Source organism: Anthonomus grandis, chromosome 1, assembly GCF_022605725.1.
Source record: "Anthonomus grandis grandis chromosome 1, icAntGran1.3, whole genome shotgun sequence".
NCBI lineage: Eukaryota > Metazoa > Arthropoda > Insecta > Coleoptera > Curculionidae > Anthonomus > Anthonomus grandis.
The window spans coordinates 40,826,136-40,846,582 of record NC_065546.1 but is presented as its reverse complement, the minus strand read 5'-3'; the positions used below and the strand labels follow the sequence as shown (position 1 = coordinate 40,846,582).

Below are 20,447 nucleotides of genomic sequence, written 5' to 3'. Positions count from 1 at the left end.
AAAAGCCTTTTTTAGAATTCTGACAAAAAGAAAATTAAATTAGGGAGTGACTTTTAAAAAAGTATCTTAAAGTGATTTTTTAATCTCCAGTATTTAGCCTCGCGCTAATTGTTTGTAAATTTTAATTAAAAAAAGAGGAAAACATTCGTAAAGAAATATTCTTTTATTACCAGTTTGGATGTTAATCAAAGAAACTTGGAAACGTCATTAAGCAGGTCCATCAAATTAAAGGCAAGGCGTCATTTCCACTTTCATTAAAATTTCAACAACCATTAAAAAACCGGGGTCGTAAAATTATGTCTTGAAATTACGGTCTGTACTATATTCTTGTAAAATACGTTGCTTTTGTCAATAATCTTTTAAGAATAATTAAAATTCTTCTAAACGAATGATAAAAAAATCAACTTTAAGAAGTTGAAGAATTTTTCGTTATTTATTAAAAAAAAATTGAATACTGAGTATGTTGCTCTTATAAAATAAGTAGTAGGGCCGCACTTTTTTAAGACCCGGGGTGTTACAAAAGTGCGGCTCTACTTTAAAGGCCTAATATATAATTTATTTCAAGTTTTTCCTTTCTCCTAAGCCACGTTCTAAGGAAGAAGGGACCAGGTTGAGCCTTAAAATTCATTAAATCATCATAAATTTGTCCAATAGCAAAATAATTGCATCAGGCATATTCATCATAAACAGGAATTTTAAAATTATCAGTGACTTAGAGTGTAGAGGAATCAATCAATCAAAAGCTTTGTTGTCAAAAAATTTGTTGTCAAAAAGCAAAACACACAAATATAGAAACCAAAATATAAGTACGAAATAAATATATACAAAACTGGGTACAAAAGACATAAATGTACCGGGTCAAATTTCTTATACTAAATGTAAAAAGTAAGAAAATAGGAAAGTAAATAAAAATAGTAACAAGAAAGTAAAATTTAAAAAAAAGTTAAAAAAGTAACAAAAACAATCAAAAACATTAATACAATGTTTAAAAAGTCATAAAAAATTTTATAAAAATTTAGTAATACAAAATATTGCTATTTTACATCGTAAAAAAAATAATAATTAGCCAGTGCGTGCATGATACTCAAGAATTAATATTAAAAAAAAAATCATCTACTTCATATAAAGCTCTCTCCAGTTTGAATATGATTTCAAAGCATTGCGAAATCGAGGAAAAGATGTCAATGATGTTATTTCCAAAGGCAGATGATTGTGCATTTTTTTAGCTCCATAAAGAAAAGAGCTTTTTAATTATTCTGACCTTGGGATTGGCACGTAAAGATCATGCTCTGCGTTTCGAAATGGATAATTGCGAGATGGTCTATTAGGAATTTCTGATATATGCTTGCGAACCAAGCAATTAGATTCAAAAATGAATAAAGATGGAAAAGTTAATATTTTAAATCTTTTAAACATTTCTTGGCAGTGAGCTCGACTATCAAGTCCTAGTAAGTAGCGAACCGCTCTCTTTTGTAGCTTAAAAGGGCGTAACGAAGATGGGACTCAAAAAGGGCATAATACACTGTTCTTGATGACGAAAGATTTAATTCCCTGGAAATTTCTTATGGCAAAACAAGCTAAACTTAATTTTTTAACTAAAACATCGATATGTAATTCCCACTTCAAAGAGCCGTCAACAATAAGTCCCAAAAACTTCACAGATTCAACAACGTCCAAGCTGGTGTTGCTAAGTACAAACGGTTGGACAGTATTTTTATAAGATAATTCTTTAGTTTTTGAGATGTTTAAGCAGATAAAATTCGAATTGCACCACGATTTAATGTTGATAAGGTCTTTAGCAATAGTTGCATGAAGTGCCGCAACATCCGGATTGCTCCATGTAAAGCTAGTATCATCGGCAAAGAGACAGATTTTGCCGCTAATGTTAAGATGGGCGATATCATTAATAAACAGCAGAAACAGAATTGAGCCCAGAACTGAACCTTGAGGTACCCCACATTCTATTGTTCTGCTAGAAGACATGCTCGTATCAACCTTTACAAGCTGACTTCTGTAGCTAAGATAGAAGACTTAAGCTATTCGAGAGGCGTTCCTCTGAACCCATAGTGCTGTAGTTTGTTGATCAAGATAGTATGGCTTACACAATCAAAAGCCTTGGAGAAATCACAGAAAATAGTTGCTGTTGAATGATGATTGTTTATATTGGAGGAAACACTGTTAAAAAGGGAGAACATAGTATCATTAGTGCATTTATTACTCAAGAAGCCAAATTGATGGTTAGTATTTTATATTTAAACAGGAATGATAATAGCCTTTTTTTAACCAGTCTTTCTATGATCTTCGATTATGTTAGAAGGAGAGCGATTGGACGATAATTTGAAGGTTGCTCTTCATCTCCTCCTTTATGCAAGGGAATAATTATTGCAGTCTTAAGGCAGTTAAAAAAGACATCATTTTGATGAGATTTGTTAATTAGGTTTTTCAGATGGTTTAAGGTATCATCAGGCAGATTTGAAAACATTTTTAGAGTAAGACCATCTGTACCAGATGATAATATGTTTCTTATTTCATTTATTGTACTTTGAAGATCTGTTATTAGTACAGGGGTAAAAAAGAAACTATGTAAGTTTTCATTAGAGAGATATGAAAATGGACACCTTCTTATGAGATGTTATAGTAGTCATTAGGTTTTTAGCCACGTTTACAAAGTAATCGTTAAGATTCTCAGGTGAAGAGGGGATAGTGCTAGTCGAAGAAGGCTTATTTCTTAATTTGTTAACAATAGACCATGTTTCTTTAGCAACGTTACCAGAATTAGCCAGCCTGTTATTATAATAAATATCTTTTGCGGCTTTTATTGTTTTTCGATACAATTTCTTGTATAGCCTTACATAATTATGAAAAAATATGCTGTCCGAAAATTTTTTAGGTATGATAAAGAGCGCATGTTCCTTGCAGACACACGTAAGCCTTTAGTGAACCAGGGTTTATGATGCTTAATTTTGATGGGTCTATAAGGAAAGGACTTATTCGCAATACTTGACAGGGTCTTTACAAACTAAAAAAGTCACCATCGACATCATCAGAGATAAGACCCCAGTCAGCTGTTTGGCATAGATTCTTGAACTTGAAAAAATTTTTTACCAAAAAAATTTGGGCTAATTTACGAAAATTATTTTTGCTTAAAGTGTCAATAGTAAATTTGGCCAAACGTGTGCTTGTGAATTTTTGCTACAACTTTTTTGTTGTTAAAAGACATTGGCCCGGTAAGTCTCAAGTCGGAAAAAGCAAAAATGTTTTCTTAAAAAAGGTACTTTCTCAAAAAATCGCATAAACTTAACATTTCTAAGTAAAGAGTATTTAAAGGAAATCTATCATGCGTATGTAATTCTAGTGGTTTTTCAGAAAAAATACTTTGATTATGGAAACTGTGAAGATCGCTGTCTCATTGAACACATTTAATTTAAATTGAACCGTTACTTTAACATTTAATTTTTATTTATTGTTATACACTCTGTTTCGTTCACAATAGCGGCTTAAGCGCGTACAGCTAATTTAATACTCAGTGACTGGGACCTGTTCCAAAACACTTATCCGAAATTTTCTTACTTTTTTGCAAATAGCTGGTATGTTACCATTTTCATTTTCCTATGAAGACTATTAATATCGTTAACAGATATAGAGTAAACAATTAGTGTTTAGTGACCCAACAAATAAATGAGGTCGGCTAGGGTATCTGCAGAGTATATCAGAGTACAGCAAGCTATCCATCGGTGTACAAAAAACAAAACAATAAAAAAGTTTCCAATTATCCCTCCCCAATAGTTAAGAGAAAAATTTTACTATGATGTCTCGTTTGAATAATGGCAAGCAACTTCCTTTGCCAAGGAGGACTCTCAACTTCCATTTCCAAAACCAAAACAACTGTTAATCTCCCTTCTTTGCTGATCAGTACAGATGATGGAAACTTCTGATTTTATACCCGCTTCTTCGATGACCAATTGCTTTAAGGCTCTGGGAATTGACGGAATGACGTGAGAAAAACGCAATTTTTGTCAATAAATGTCCCACACAATAATAAATTTGACGTGTTATGTCGTTTTTGCTTAATCACATTATTTTTTTAAATTTTCAGGGTTAACTATTTTGTCGCGGATACCAGTGCATTCACAAAGATAGAAATAGATTTATGTAAAATTCAATTGTCTTTATATTATTTTATTTGTCGGACAGGTCGATTAGCATTGTCACTTGCGTGTTTTTTGCAATAAAAAATTTATATACATGGTAACTCTAGTAAAAACTATGGCGTCAATTTATAATTCTACGATATATTCTGAATACTTTTTGTACAGCATACCATATGCCTAAAGTCAGCGGTTTCTCCAATTCGAGGTAATATACTAATGAAACAAATAACTTTAAAAACTAAAAATTTAAACAACATTTATTGCAACTGATGTTCCATTTGTTGTCTATTTACTTCAATGTAATTTTGAAATCGGTAGATAACTTCCAATTACCCATTTTCTTTCACCTGCGGATTAGTTAGTCGAATTTCTTGCCTAATTCTGTGAAATTCTATTTAAATCCTTAAAATTATTTGGTCTATTCACATAAGGTTTGGATTTCAAATAGCTTCATAAGAAAAAAGTTAATGGGGTTATATCCGGTGACTTTGGTGGCCCCTAAATCAGTTCTCTTTGTCTAGTTCATCTGTTAGGAAAAGCTGCATCAAGACATTGTCAACTGGCTTGCCATCGCCAGTGAGGAGGTGAAAACTATATCTCGTTGCAAGGTCGTTACTCGACATGTGAGCCTCTTGCGGATCAGAGAATAAAACAACTGGAGCATGGATAAGTTTAAACTCTAGAAAGTCCAAGTAGCGATCTAAGTTTAATGTTTCTTTAATAAAAAAGGGTCTAAGGATTCGATTTTTTACAATACCCGCCCACATATTTATTTTTTAGAAGCGCTGTGTGGGATATTTTTGGGACCAATGAGGATTTTTGGTTACCGTCATTGTAAGTCTCAAGAATCTGCTCACAAAACTGTTATAAGGATATTAGTTTTTACATGAAGTATTTTTGCCACTGACCTTACTGATAAATTCCTATTCCTAAAAATTGTACTAATCGCAACATGGGGATTATTCTCCGTTTGTAATTCAGCGTATAATCTTCAGATAGCTTTGGAGGTTTTCCTTTAGTTAAATTTCTTACATGGCCGCGTTTCCTAAATTCTGATTTCATTTTGCTAGTGATGGATCTAGTTGTAGGACGATCACCATTAGTTACATTAAATTGATTGCAGACCTTTTGTTGTGTACACACTCGGTCTCCAAAACATGATCATAAATATTTCAATTCGTTCATTCTCAGATAAATACATTTTACTAAAAAATTATGCGTGCAATAACAAGTAATATGATAATTATACTCACAAATGTATGACATACCTTCATGAAGGAGGTTCTAAAATTGGAAACTGTTCGAAAATAATAAGATCTATTTATTTTCTGAGAAATCACATAAAAAATTAATATTGACGTCAATTTCTATTTAAGATATCCTGCAACCAAAATTTTCATTGCAAAGGACGCATTGAATCTAGTAAAAAACAACTTAAATATAAGTAGACGGAAGTGGCTGTGTTGTGACTCGAAGGACAATATAAATTAATCAAACCAGATGTATTCAGAGCAATTTAATTTTAAAAGCTTAGCAGAGCGCTTTCGGTCATATGAGCCATCATCAATGCTAACTGAAATGAGTTGGGTGTTGAAATGATATGCGTAAAAAACATTATGGTTATAGGTGAGCGAATGGAATGTACTCACTTGTCAGTTAAGCCCAGAAGTTTACCATAGTGGGAACACATTTGATATTATTAAAATATACATAACATTTAGACACACTTAAGACTATACAGAACACTAAATAGGACGAACAGTATTTAAAAAGGGGAGAACGTTGGTCTCCTTTGTGTTTTGTTTACATTTTATTGTGGTTTCTTAGATGGCGGGAAATACTATGTCAAATTAGGTTAGCCTACAGTTTTAGCCTACAACTTTACTTTAAAATTAATATTTAAATTATGCGAACCTATCAGAGTGGTAGTAGCGACAGATCGGTCTAGATGTCATTATCGTAAATGATGTGCGGTAGTGCGAGTTGGTTATAAATTGGTGGCACAAATTAGACTACAACAGTGAATTTTTGTTCGGATAAGGAAATTGTTATCCTTTAAGGATGAAAAAGCGAACTTTTAAATTAGAAAATTACCAATGCTTATACAAATTTTTAATTGCGGAGTCTCCTGTGTAATGGAACGTAAGGTCTGTTAAGATTCACTAGTATATATAAACAAGAGGGATTTTTAATGAGCTCGTTGGTGATATAAATATCCTCAAGAAAATTTAGTCAGTTACAGTTTTTAGAGGTAACCTGTTGGAGAATTTTAGAATTAGACTTTGGACTGAAATTATGGTTATTAGATTTTATATGTTCACCAAATGCAGAAGAGGGTCTACTTAAGTGCTCGGCTATGCGTGTTTTTTAGGGTCTACAAGTTCGACCCACGTATGAACAATCACATGAATCACACTGCAATCTGTAAATACCACTCTTTGATAATGTGTCAAGTTTATCCTTGGTATTAATCAAAATCGAACCTAAGCTATTTTTAGTTTTAGAAGAAATTTGTGATTCTGATTGGTGTTTAATGAAGCTATTGTTGATTTTCTTATTTAGATGAGAATTATTGAATGGTAAAGATATGAATTTACTATCTTTTTTAACATCAGGAAGGATCTGTTTTTTAATTTTAGCCAATTTTATTTTTCTGAATATAATATTAATTAGTTTGGGGTCATAGTTATTATTATAAGCAATTTGTTTAAGAACATTTATTTCGTTTTGAAAATTAGAAGGAGATAGAGGAATGCTTAAAAGACGGTGAATGTAACAATTAAAGGTTTTAAAATAAAATTGCCCTGAATACATTTGGTTTCATTAATTTGTATTGTTAAATATAAGTTGCAATAAATCTAAAATAACTTCGTATGTTGTAGTTTTATATGTTTTGTTAGTCTCTTAGGTCATACTCAAAAAACCATTGACCTTAGGCATTTAAGTTGTAATACAAAAAATGTTCAGAATTGAATTGTGAAAGGTCATAATATACAGGGAGTTTTATTTGAAAAAGGACGGTTGACGCCATATTTTTTACTTAAGGCACCACGTACACAAATTTTTTAATTCAAAAAACGTTTCTTTAATTTTAAATTAATTTGTTCCCTTTATCATGGCTGCACGTATGTATACTTGTATACCTCGTGCTTACGCCTAGCAAAACTTTCAATATGTCTGGGACATCAAAACTATTGGGCTATAGAGGAAACACTATTTTGTCAATATTTATAGTTGGGTGTCTGAGAGGGTAGCAAGACTGAGGTTTAACGATAAATAAAATATTTTCTAACAATAGTACACACAATATAATAATATATAAACACTCACCCTTAAACTTTAGCAAATTTAAACCACAATTTCACTGAAACTCACGCTCAAGCATACACTCCTCTAAATAACTTGGTCTTAAAATCTGGTCTTTTAAAACGCGCGTCTGTCAAATTCAAAAAATGTTTTTTGATCAACCGTTGATCGACCAATTATTAGTAAATAATACGCATGAAAAATTTTGGTTTTTAGGATACGGGTCATAAAACAAAATTAACATGATATTTAAACTTTTGTGTTAAAAAGACTTTTGTAAAACCCTGTATATTAAAATCGTTAAATAACGTTAAGTCCTAAACGGCCCTAATTTCTCTATTTTACTATTCTTGCTGGGATTATAAAGTAAGGTTTTAATATTTTAAGAAGATATACGGCTTAGTGCCTTACTTTTCAAAAAATTACCGGGAAAAAAGTATTTTATTATTATTTATTATCAGGCTTAAAAATACAAAAGAAGTGTGTTACTGCTTCTAAAGGCTGTGAAAAACATAAATCTCATGTGTAGTGGAAATATCAGTTGCATATTGTAATAGCAATTTTCTTGTCTTTGACGTTATACATTCCGTGAATGTATGAAATAGGCACGTCCAATGACTAGAAGCGTTGTTGAATTGATATATAATCGTGACGTGCCTCTTTCCACGAGGGGTGATGAAATACGAACGTATAGATAAAATAGAATGTTTCCCCTCGAATTTCATATATTTTACACCTGTGTATTTAACCAGGGGGATGCTTTCATAAAACCTAATGAGACGTTTGAGAATGTTTCAGGGTTTGAATTTTAATTAGGATTCTTAGTACGAAGGGATTTTTAATGGCTGCTTTAAGAAAGTGTTTTATGTTTGTTAATTATATACGAAAAAACGAACATAATTAATGTAGTTTTCCGTGTTAATATTCGTATCTCAATTAGGAGTCGAAAAAATATCAGAAAAGTGATATTTTTGGCATCTAATTGTGCATACTATCCAAGAAAACAATAATTAATAGCTGGTTCAAATAGCAGTAGAAATATTAGACGATTATTCTGCAAATTTGTAACTTTTTCTCCAAGATTTAGAGACTTTATTAAAAATAAACTTAAAATGACACTTAATTAAAATAAGGGTAGTAACTTACGTAATGAATAATACCACAAGTATCGGATTAAATTAACCCAACTTACAAAATTAATCGTCTTATGGTTAGAACCTTTGTGTTATTTTATTAAATTCACTCAACAAAAATTACTATTTGAATTTTCTGAATGAAAATGAATTTAATATAAAAAACCTGGAAATTTTTAGATGAAGCCGCTCAAGTTGAAGTTTTGGGTCATTTTGGCATAAATCCTAATACTTGCAAAATTGTTGCTGCCACTGATATTTCATTAGGCTCTCTCTGTTCACACAGTTACCAAACTTCATAAATTTCATCCATTCAAAATGAAAATATTGCAAGAGTTAACCGAAGACGATTTCGATAGGCGAGTTGAGTTTTGTGAAAAAATGACTGAAGCGATTAATGATAATACTATTCATGTAAAAAATATCTGCTTCAGCGATGGATGCACATTTTATCAAAATGGATTTGTTAATAAGCATAACTGTAGATATTGGAGCAATGAAAATCCTTATGCATTTGTAGAAGGATGTTCAGTACCCTCAAAAAATTAATATATGGGCAGGCATTTTAGGAAATAAAGTGATTGGGCCATTATTTATTAACGGAAATTTAAATGGAGACATTTATTTGAATATGTTGGAAAATACTATCAATTCGCCTATCACTGAATCCATTGAAAACCAAATCGATGATGATGGAAACTCTATACTTGATGACGCTGAAATATATTTCCAGCAAGACGGCGCTCCTCCTCACTATGTTCTTCCCGTTCGGCAATGGCTAGGCGACGAGTAGAGTCCAGATAAATGGATAGGGCGAAGGGGGCCTATAGAATGGCCTGTTAGAACTCCTGATATAAAGCCGTTAGACTTTTTTCTATGGGGTCATTTGAAATCTATTGTAGTCTACTCCCTAACCTGAAAGTTTGGATGAACTGGAAAATGTCCGTCAGGAATTTGAACATCGCCTATATCATTGTTTGGCCAAAAACGGACAACATTTTGAATAGTTATTAAAATAAAAACTGATATTTTTATGTTTTTGTTTTCTATCTGAACAAATTAAGATAAACAAAGATTTTTCTAATTTTCTCGAAAACGAGTCGACCGATTTGAAAAAATCAAACGTCAAAATAAAAGACTTCGAAAGACCTTTTAAGCAAGCTATTACTCGATATCCCTTGCCATTTAAAATTTTTAAGGGGATGACCCTGGGGGGCAATTGGTGAAAAGGGGTGAAGTAATTTTAGGTTAGAAAGTTGTCCACCTTGACAAACCTTTTGACGTATTTCGGCGTTTTTTTTTTAAACAGTGATTTTCGATAAATCCGTGTTGGGAAGTTTTCAAATGAACACCCTGTATATATATATATACAGGGTGATTTTTAACCTATGCGCATAAACTTGGGAAATGGTTGATGAAGATCAATAATGAGTAATAATGAGAAAAAAATGTAGTAAAATAGTATTGGTTTCTGAAATAAAGTTAAACAAATGACAACAGAACGTGTATCAGACGAACTTATTTTGTTTATTAATAACTGATAGTAAACAAGTCATAATGTTTGGAATTTGTTGTTTGGAGTCTTTAGCAGTACTTAGTTTGTTGGTGGCTGTGATCGTTTCTGATCGTTATTTTCACACGAACAAAATAAAAGTGTCAAATGTAATGGCGCACAATTTTACAAACGAAGAACTTGTCGACATGGTTTTGGTTTACGGAGAAACGCATCAGAATGCAGTGGCAGCAGCTGATCTGTATGCCCAAAGATTTCCCCGAAGATATCACCCGAGACATGGGGCTTTTTTATGTGTTATTTAGTGGGGTAGCGAAACAGACAATTTGTGGCCGCGGCCTGGACAAGATGGAGGAGCTATTAGACCTAGGCATATTCTAAATCTGGAGGAGGATATTTTAGAAGTTATCGAAGAACAACCTGGAATTAGCACTAGGACAATTGCAGCGCGATTTGGAATATCGCAATCTACTTACAAGTTGGCAAATTTTAAGGCACGAGTTGCTGTACCCGTTTCATGTGCAGAGGATACAAACCCTACTTCCAAGAGATTTGTCGCTTCGAGTACACTTTTGTGAGTGGTTGTTACATCACCAGCAGTTAAGTCCAAACTTTACCATGAACATTTTATTTACGGATGAGGCAAATTTTACACGCAATGGAATGTTCAACTTTCATAACACTCATTACTGGGCTTTGGAAAATCCGCATATTACACGGAGAACATACTTTCAACAACGTTTTTCTGTAAATGTATGGGCTGAAATTCTAAACGGGATGCTCATCCGGCCTTTTATTCTAGAAAATCGTTTGACTGGTGCTCGGTATTTAGAAAATTTTGCGCAACAATTTACCAGTGCTCCTTGAAAATGTGAATCTCAACGTTAGGTAGAACATGTGGTTTCTTCATGATGGTGCTCCACCAAATTTGTCACGACCAGTGCGACAACATTTAGATCGTGTGTTTCCCGGACGATGGATAGGCCGTGATGGTCCAGTTGGGTGGCCCCCTCGCTCGCCTCACCTTAATCCATTAGACTTTTATTTGTGGGGTCATATGAAAACAATGTTGTATGTAAACGAAGTTGATACTGAGGAAGAGCTACGACATCGCATACGGGCTGCCAGTGACGCAATTCGCCTACAGCCTGGTTTGGCCCGTGCATGTACGTCTTCATGGATTCGACGAGCTCAAGTCTGTATCGAAAATAATGGAAACAACTTCGAACAGTTGCTTTAAATTAGTTTAAATTAAACACGTTAAAAAATACACGTTTTCTATTTAAAAAAATATGGATATCTCCCAAACTAAAAATATTTTACTATTTTTTTTTTCATTATTACTCATTATTACTCATCAGCTATCATTTCCCAAGTTTATGCGCATAGGTTGAACTGGTCTTATGTCTTTAAGCTTCAAGACTTTATCACAAATAAATAATTTGACAATGAAAATTATAAAAACAAGAGTTTTTAAATGTACATACAATTTTATCTCAAAATAAACACTGATTTCGTCCAGGCTTGTTTACTACTGATGTAGTATGCAAACTAACCTTTTTGGGGCAGTTTGGTATCCTATCTTTTTGCTGATTATCTCACGGACAGAGAACAAATGGTAAAAATTTACGAAAGCACTTTTTTTACCACTTGTTCTTAGTTTGTGCATGGCTAACTTCAATCGGAGTATCTTAGGTCCTACTGCTGTCTCACTCAGAAATACAGTAAATACATTTTAGTAAAAAAAAATCTTAAAAGCTCCAAACTTAAAAGAAATTCTTGCTACTAGAATATTGCTTATATTTTAAGTGGTATATAAATTACCTAAACTGACCATAGTAAAATCGGCAGTCCAAAATAAGGTTTTTTATGGGACTTTTGTATTTATTTTAATAAAAAAACTAAAAACAAATTCACAATAAATTATACGTTAGCAAAAAACCTATAAAACTATTGATTACTTCGTTAGTCATTAATAATTTACTAATTATTTTTTTGGAAATAAATAAAAACCATACCTACGTGTAATATAAAAAAAAAATTAAGTAACGCATATCTTTGGTTCGACTAATAGCTTTGCTTTGAACAAATCAAAAGAAATTTTTATCAATATTTCATAAAAAGAGGTAGCTTAGGATTAGAGAAAAAATCAAAAGACTGCTTTATGCAAGGAGCAAATACGAACCTTTTGGCAATCGCGCGTCAGTAGCAGCAGTTTATTGTGATTTTGTCGTTAATCTTCCAAACTGACGTATCTCATAAAAATGCGAATTTGTGATTTTTACAGCAACTTGCTTCTAAATAAGTAAGTTTTTATCTCACAAAGTAGCGTAACTCAATTCGCATTGGTTCGTTGGTAAAATGAAAGACATTTTGTCGTATATCAAAATATTTTACATTTTAGTTCTCACAAACAGACGTAGGTCGAGATACGTCAGTTTGTAAGATATTTATTTTATTAAACATATCCAACCACTTCAGGCGTAACTCAGTTTACGAGTTCTGACAGGAATAATAATTCAAGTGCATAATCATTGCAGACTGGAAAAAATGCGGTGTTAGATAGTCAGTTCGTTGCAGCTTGCAGTTGTTGCTTGTTGTAGTTGATTTCAAGTTTACGATTGTACTGTTTTTATGATGGATGTGCTCGTGTTGTGGAAAGACGGGACAAAAAATGTCGTATTTTCTAAAGAACTGTTGTTTAGTGAACAATTAAAAATAGGCACTAAGGTTAAAATGTATTATTCCAATAAGTGGTATAGTGGAAAAATAATAGATACTGACGCCGACTTTTCTGTAAAAATTAAAAAATGTTCAGGTAAGACAGTGTGGAATATTTTGGTATTGTGGAACTTCACTTTAAATTTTATTTACAGTAATGCCTGACAGATATAGAATTATTTTTTTCAGAAACACTACAAGGCAAGTCAGTAGACACCGAGTGTGCAATGTCTAATTCATCTGATGAAGATATTCCTTTAAGTGCAATAATTAAAAAACGTTCAGGTAAGAATATGAATGATATTATGGGAATTATTTAAACTTTAGTTTTAGAAATACATTTTAAACTAATGACTAATATAAAATTACCTTCTTTAGAAAAACTAAAGTTTAAGTTACTAGAAGAATTACAGCCTGATAAAAGTAAAGAAAAACCTGCCGAAGAAAATATAAATAAAAAATTGCCAAGAGGCCAAGGAAAATCGAGCACCTGTGATAAAATAATAGATACAGAGTGTGTAATGTCACATTCATTTTATGACGATACTTCTTTGGGTGTAATTCAAAAAAGTTCAGGTAAGATTACAAACAAAATTTTTGGAATTTCGAACTCATCATTTTGGCTGCTGATTTTTGATATAGAAATATTTTTTTAAGAAAAACAACGGAAGTCCGAAGAAGACTTGGTCCTGGGACAGGTTAATAGAAACTCTGTTGTAGAAACTATAAACGAATTATCTTCAAGAGACGAAAAACAATTGAACGCTGATGATAACGAGGATTTTGGGGAAGATTGCTATGATTCTGACGCTGATCCTCCATACAAAGCTACGTGTGAAGTAAGAAGGTGTAAAGTTGAAGTATTTAGTTCATGCGAGCGTTGCCTTATTTTGCTATGCTGGGACCATTTTATCGACAATCCAGATTGCAGTAGACACGATAAAAGTTATAGAGAAAACAAAGCTAAAAGAATATCTAATTCGAATACAAATCTACAACCAGAACATCACACTGTAGAAGGGACAGAAAAAGAAGAGGTACAAAATAAAAAAAATCGTGTTAATAAACAAAAACTGGCCAAACATCTACGAAATTCAGGTAAAGAATACTTAACAGTCAAAGGGTTAAAAGTGATTTCAGCTAGGGTTATTAAGCCGAGATGCGGAGGTGAAAGTTGCCAAAAATTAGGTCGGCGTTGCTCTACAATCGATGAATCTCAGCGTTTGCAAATTTTTGCTGCATACTATGAGCTCGCAGATGTTAATCGTCAACGTGAATTTATAGTGCGTCATACGGAAAAAATCGATACTAAACAAAAAACAACAAAAACGGAACAATCACGCAGACAAAACAGTGTAAGATATTTTTTTCTATAAAAAATAGCCCTGTTCGTGTCTGCAAACAATTTTTCTTGAACACTTTGAGTATCTCAGAAAGAGTGGTAAGAACTGCTTTAGAAAAATTACATTCACTGGGCGTGGTAAATTTAGATAAAAGAGGTGGCCGAAGATCTGAACAAATTATTGCTAGAGACTACGCAGTAAGACTTAACATTGAGGAACACATAGCAAGATTTCCTCGCATAGAATCCCACTACTGTAGATCCAGTACAAGCCGAAAATACTTGCATCCATATCTTTCAGTTTCCAAAATGTATTACTTATATACCCAGTCACTTTCAGAAGATGAGCGTAAACCAAGTTTTGCAATTTATCAAAGAGTCTTCAAGTCGAAAAAATTATCATTCCACTCTCCTAAAAAAGACCAGTGCTCACTGTGCATGACGTACAAAACAGCAGATCCGGAAACAAAATCCGCAATAGAAGACAAGTACAAGAAACACGAATAAGAAAAAATTACAGCAAAAAAATGATTGCAAGTTAAAGGCTACCAACGATGCAACATTTCTATGTGCATCTTTTCATAAAGCATTGCAAAGTTACGATGAGCAAGGAGTGAAACTAGTATCTATGTATTGCGATGGCTGTAGCGGCCAGAATAAAAATAGCATCATGGCTACAATGTTACTCTATACAGTTTTGCATAGTAAAAATCTAGAAAAAATAACCCTAAGGTATTTTGAGTCGTATCATGGCCAGAACGAGGGAGACTCTGCGCATAGTACTATTTCACATGCTATGTCCCATGCTGGTAACATTTTCGTGCGTTCTCAGCTATATCCAGTCTTCAGACTTGCCAGAAGACAACATCCTTACCAAGTTAACCCCCTTGAATTTACTGATTTTTTGGATTTTAAAGGCCTTTCAAGAGATTTAAGACTTTTATCGGTAAAAACAGCAACTACTGGAGAGCAGATAAAATGGACGGAGATTATGGTAATTAAGGTGACCAAAAATTCTCCTCATGAGATATTTTTCAAAACAAGCCATCTTGAAGAAAAATACAAATCATTGTCACTTAAACGCCTTAAAGTCAACCTTAACAACGTACATCCTGGAAAGCTGAATTCAGAACCTATTAAAGTATCCAAGGAGAAGTTCTCCGATTTTCAAACATTCTGCATTGGTCAGACTCCCATAATAAGACTGGAAGAGTACAAGAACTTCTATGGTTTACTTCCACATTAAATAGGTCGCAACTGTGTTATTTGTTTGTTTTTCGTTCATGACAGTAGGCAGTGGTTTTAAGAATGACCTTTTTGTTTTTTGTTACCTACAGTATTATTCTTAGGATGAAGTTTATCTATTTAAAAAAAATCTTTGTTCAGTTTGTTCTTTACTACTTTTTTATGAAGAACTTTTCATACAAGTATGCGCATTTCTTTGTTTGATTTTGAATTGCAATAAAAAACTTTTTAATACAAAAAAATGTTTTTTAATTTCGTTTTATTTGCCTGAAGCGACGTATTATCTAAAGAAAAAATGGGCGTAAGCGAATTTAGATATTTTGGTCTCACAAATAGTCGTATCTGAAATTTTTCAAAAAATTTAAGAAACCGAAAGTTTTTAATCTTAATGCTCTTAGACAGTTTAAAGTAAACATATTTTTCCTTTATATAAATTAAAAATATGTTTATTTAACTAAATTATTAGTCCCCAATTTTACAGTCAAATAATCAATAAAACTTAAATCTGCTCTCCTGAACAATTAGGAAAAATGAGATACGCCAGTTTGGAAGATTAACGACGGTTTGTGCTGTGCATAGTTTAGTAAAAATTATGAGGTTTTAATTAAAATTAAATGGATCATGGCACACTGCAAGTCAATCTGATACTTAGAACATTGAAAGGCCTTTCAATGTTCTAAGATCTGATATAAAAGGTACAACATATTAATACTGAACTCTTTTAAATACTTGAAATTCCCCAGAAGTGCGAGATTTTAATACAGTAAATATTTTCGCCTAAACTAACCTATACAGGGGGTCTCGAAAGTAATGGGACATAGAACAACACTAGATTCCTTACGTCAAAATAATGTGATTGAGGTCAACTTACCTTATCTTAACTTTACTAGTAACTGAAATACAGGATGTCAAAGAATTATTTGATTTATCGTTTTTTTCTCGTAAACGATTCACTTTTCAAGATTTCTGTAAATGTAAAGTTTTTATCTTATTTTTAGAAAAAACATGCGGCTGGCAAAAAATAATTCTGATCTGAGTAAATTCTGATCACTTTTTTGTGCGGTTACTGATGCATAGTCTCTTCTCTGGAATCTTGAATTTAACATCTGAGTACAGTCTTTTATTTCGTGGTCTGTAGCAGGGCATTTTCTATAATCTTTCAGCGATTCATTATATATGATGGAATACCACGTTTAATTTCCATAAAAACAATGTTGGTGTCATTATAACATGGGTATGACATGTCTTTCCACTGATCATTTTAAATTTTTTCCACAGTACCATATAACGATAGAGCTTTCATGACTAAGGCATCATCTATTTCCAAGGGAATCCTGTGAATTTTAACTGCAAATTTTTGACTTTCCGATCCTAAAATTACAGGATAACTTTTGCCATCTAAATGCTCATATATATTAATTTTCCTTCATGCTGTTCCAAAAATCTTTGCTGATTTGACTTTAACATGTACCTTACACCCTCCATACATAGCGATAGTTTGAAAATCTTGGACATTTAACTTTAAATACTTTTCAATAAATTTGTGTGCTTCTAATGGACTGATGATTTTATCCGAGTATGCCGAAAAATTTAAGCCAAACGTATTAACGCGACTCATACTTGGAGATCGAATACCTGCTTGGAGATCGATATATACGGTTTACAAATACACTTTCAGAGCTCAACCGACCTGTACCGCAGTACCGGCCGTACAGCCAATGATATACCTCGAACAATTTGTAATGATTTTTTATTTTACGTTAAGCAAAATGTATTATTATGCGCTTTCATAAATTTTTGTATTTAATATTAAGTTGTAAGTAAGAAGTTTTTTAGCATTTAATTTTGCAATATTTATTTACAATTTGGATTGTAAATCACTTTACATTTATTTTTACTTTTAAATATTGAATTCTTATCCACAAAAAATAATTTAAAAAAGGTATCTTTTAGCGAATAACTTCCGCAAACTATAAAACTTAACACAAGTAAACGTTGGCTAACTAAGACACTTTGAAACTATTAAATATTTCAAAAAGTGGTTGCCGGCGCAATAATACAACACGAAATAGCTCGCGGTCGCTATACTCGACGACAACTTGGAAATTTTACCGGAACAAACTGGGATGAAGTGCAATTTTACGTGATCCTTTGAGGCAACAGCTCCCGTATGAAAAGTTTGCGCCTCAAAAGCCGCTCTACGCGCGTTTTATCTGCAAATGAGATTTTCGGATTAGGAATTTATGCGTTTACTCTGAGAATAAAACAACAGGCTAATTCAAAGCCTGCATTATAAGAGTATTCAAATTTTATATTTTTATTAAATTATGAAAATGAGAAAAGGAAAAATGTGCTTCTTTCACTTTTTATGATTACTGCATGTCTTTCATTCGTTTTTAATAATGATTTTTTTAATGGTGCATATAACTTCTTTTATTTTTCTTACTATAACATTATTTTTATCAAGCTATATTTAGTTAGTAGTGATTTTTCTAGGCAAAGAAATTCTTTATTTTTCTAAAAAGTGGAGTGTTTTTTGGTGAGTTTTTGAAAAGAAAAACATCAAATAAAAACTACATAATATGCACGCGTCAAATTAAAATAAACTAATTAATTGGTTAATGCCTACAGGTTTTAGATATAGTTTTTTGTATTCCAGTCAATCCTCCAATCATAAATGTAGATGACTTTTTATCGAGGTTTTAATGATTTTTAATGTGTAATGAAGAATTCGTGCATTTTTTTTTTAATTTGGAACGACGATTAACATTTTCACATCCAAACTGAATCAGCTTACATTGCGTACCTTGTAGTGATGTTTTAATTCCTATTTCTTTGCAAATTTAGGTGAAAAACAATTAAATGTCTAAATGTATTTTTAGACCTCTAAGGATGCTTTCGATCTGAAGTGATGTAAACTTTATTAAAAAAGATACAATTACCAGATAATCCAGGTCTTAGTAGATAAATTAAACAATGATGAAAAAATTTAAAAAAATATTTTTAGTTGGAAAATTGTTTTAAATGTAGTTTCACACTTTTTCACAACAATTTCTAAGCCTTCCAAACTTAAAAAACTAAAAAGTATATAGGTAACATTAGGAAGATCAAAAACGAAAAACTGCATATACATTTATATATGTATATTTTAGATCATCCTCGTTAATATTAAGAACTGTAATATTATAATTAATGCAACAAATTCATAGCTCCTTCCGTGCTCTAGAGTTTTTTTAATGTTAATTTTTTTTCTTCTATTTTGCTATAACCATCTATGTTGGAAGATGAATTTGGACAGTAGTCGCTCATTTCAAGCAGTTTATCTTTTTAATAATTCTTAATATAAGAAAAAAGCAAACCATTGAAAAGGTTTGTTGTTATAGGATTTTTTGAATAAATACCTGGGGACTTACGTAGTCTTACATCTTAAGCTATGTACAAGGTGTTCTTAGTTTATTTTTCTTTTTCCTTTTTTTAAATTCCTCTTTTTCACATTTATAATAATACTTATAATAAGGATTTTAAAAGTACATTAACATATCAGATTACAGTTTGATAAATCAAAATTAAAAATAAAAATAAAAGTGAATATTCAAAAAGGCGCGGTTCAGTTTGTCAGATTATAAATTTAACAACTGTTCAACTAACCTTAAGTTAACAACTCTAATACCTTAATTGAAGACTACAAAAGCAAATACTAAAAAACCTTTTGATTTAATTAATTTTCATATATTATTATCATTTTATAATTCTTAAGTGTACAAAAAAAAAGAAAAAAGAAGATTGCTGTTTATAAACTCTTTCAAATATCGATACACCTTGGCCGTTACTTGTTAATTACATATTTTATTAAATTAACTGGAGACATAGCAAGTACAATTGCAGGAAAATCATTTAGACGTTGCACAATAAGAATTAAAAAGAATCGTTCGAACAGGGAAGTAAAATGCACTGGAATTGTTAGCTTGTCCTTAAACCTTATGTTTATATAATGGATATCAATTCGAAATCGATCCTTATTATATAAGTGTGGCGGAGATTTAAGTAATAAAACATTGTCATATAAACAGACCATATGTAAATATCTTTTCTTACTCATAGACAACCACCCTAATTGGTTGAAATCCTGACTAATAAGTTCATATTTGCGAACACCATAAATATTAAGTGAAAACAGGAATTTTGTAATTTCTGTATTCGACTCGATACAGCTGCAGTTATACAGGGTCCGTAAACAATATCATAGCAGTTTAAATGTGATAATATTTAAGAGTCTCTCAACAGAATTTTAAGTTTTCTCTTGACAATATGCCGTTGTTGATAAAGTAATTTTAAATTGAAATATACTTATGTATGTTGCTAATTAGATTAAAATAAGCATTACTAAAATTGGCAACGTCCTGTTTTTAATTAACGCCACTTGGGTGTTTTTTAATTATTTCACTTAATTCACTTTTTAGTGAGGTGACAGCCCTCTCTGGGGGAACTGTGACCTTGTCGTCGGTGAGAGGGCTCAGTAACCTACAGCTAGGGAGCAATGCCGGCGGTAGCCTAGCTACCGGTAGGCCACCCATGCCGGTAAGGTCTCGAAGTGCTGAAGGTGAAGCTAAGAAAGTTCCCACGCAGTGTCTGATCCACAGTGGACGGCTGCAAACAGCGTCTGTTCTCCATGTCAGGAGCGGCTGATATTCACATCTTCCAACCCGTTTAGCCAACGTGGAAGATTATGGCTAAAAACCCTCGTAAACCATGATGGATTTTAAAATAAACGAAATAGTACCCCAGGTGGGTAGATCATCGCCTGACAAATCCCACACCAGTAACAAGGTCAGCCTCAAGGATTCTGGGGGAGGCAAAAATTCATCCCCTCCACTCTTAATAGAGAACAAATTTAAACTTTACCTAGCCACCTATAATATTCGAACAATGAGATCAACCGAACATCTGGAAGAATTAGAGGTGGAACTATTCCATATCAAATGGAACATCTTGGGCCTATGCGAAACCAGATTACCGGACGAAAAATGCATCACACT

At 32.4% G+C, this 20,447-nt stretch overlaps 2 protein-coding genes across 3 annotated transcripts in view; one reads left to right on the top strand and one right to left on the bottom strand.

Moving 5' to 3' along the window:
• Positions 1-20,447, bottom strand: part of LOC126737743 (neuropilin and tolloid-like protein 2) — a 622,239-nt gene that overhangs the window by 277,892 nt on the left and 323,900 nt on the right. The window lies entirely within an intron of this gene.
• On the top strand, positions 13,015-14,655 carry LOC126737797 (uncharacterized). Its single transcript, XM_050442853.1, has 3 exons — positions 13,015-13,109; positions 13,203-13,400; positions 13,482-14,655. The coding sequence occupies exons 1-3, from the start codon at positions 13,052-13,054 to the stop codon at positions 14,198-14,200; spliced, it is 975 nt and encodes a 324-aa protein (XP_050298810.1). The 5' UTR covers positions 13,015-13,051; the 3' UTR covers positions 14,201-14,655.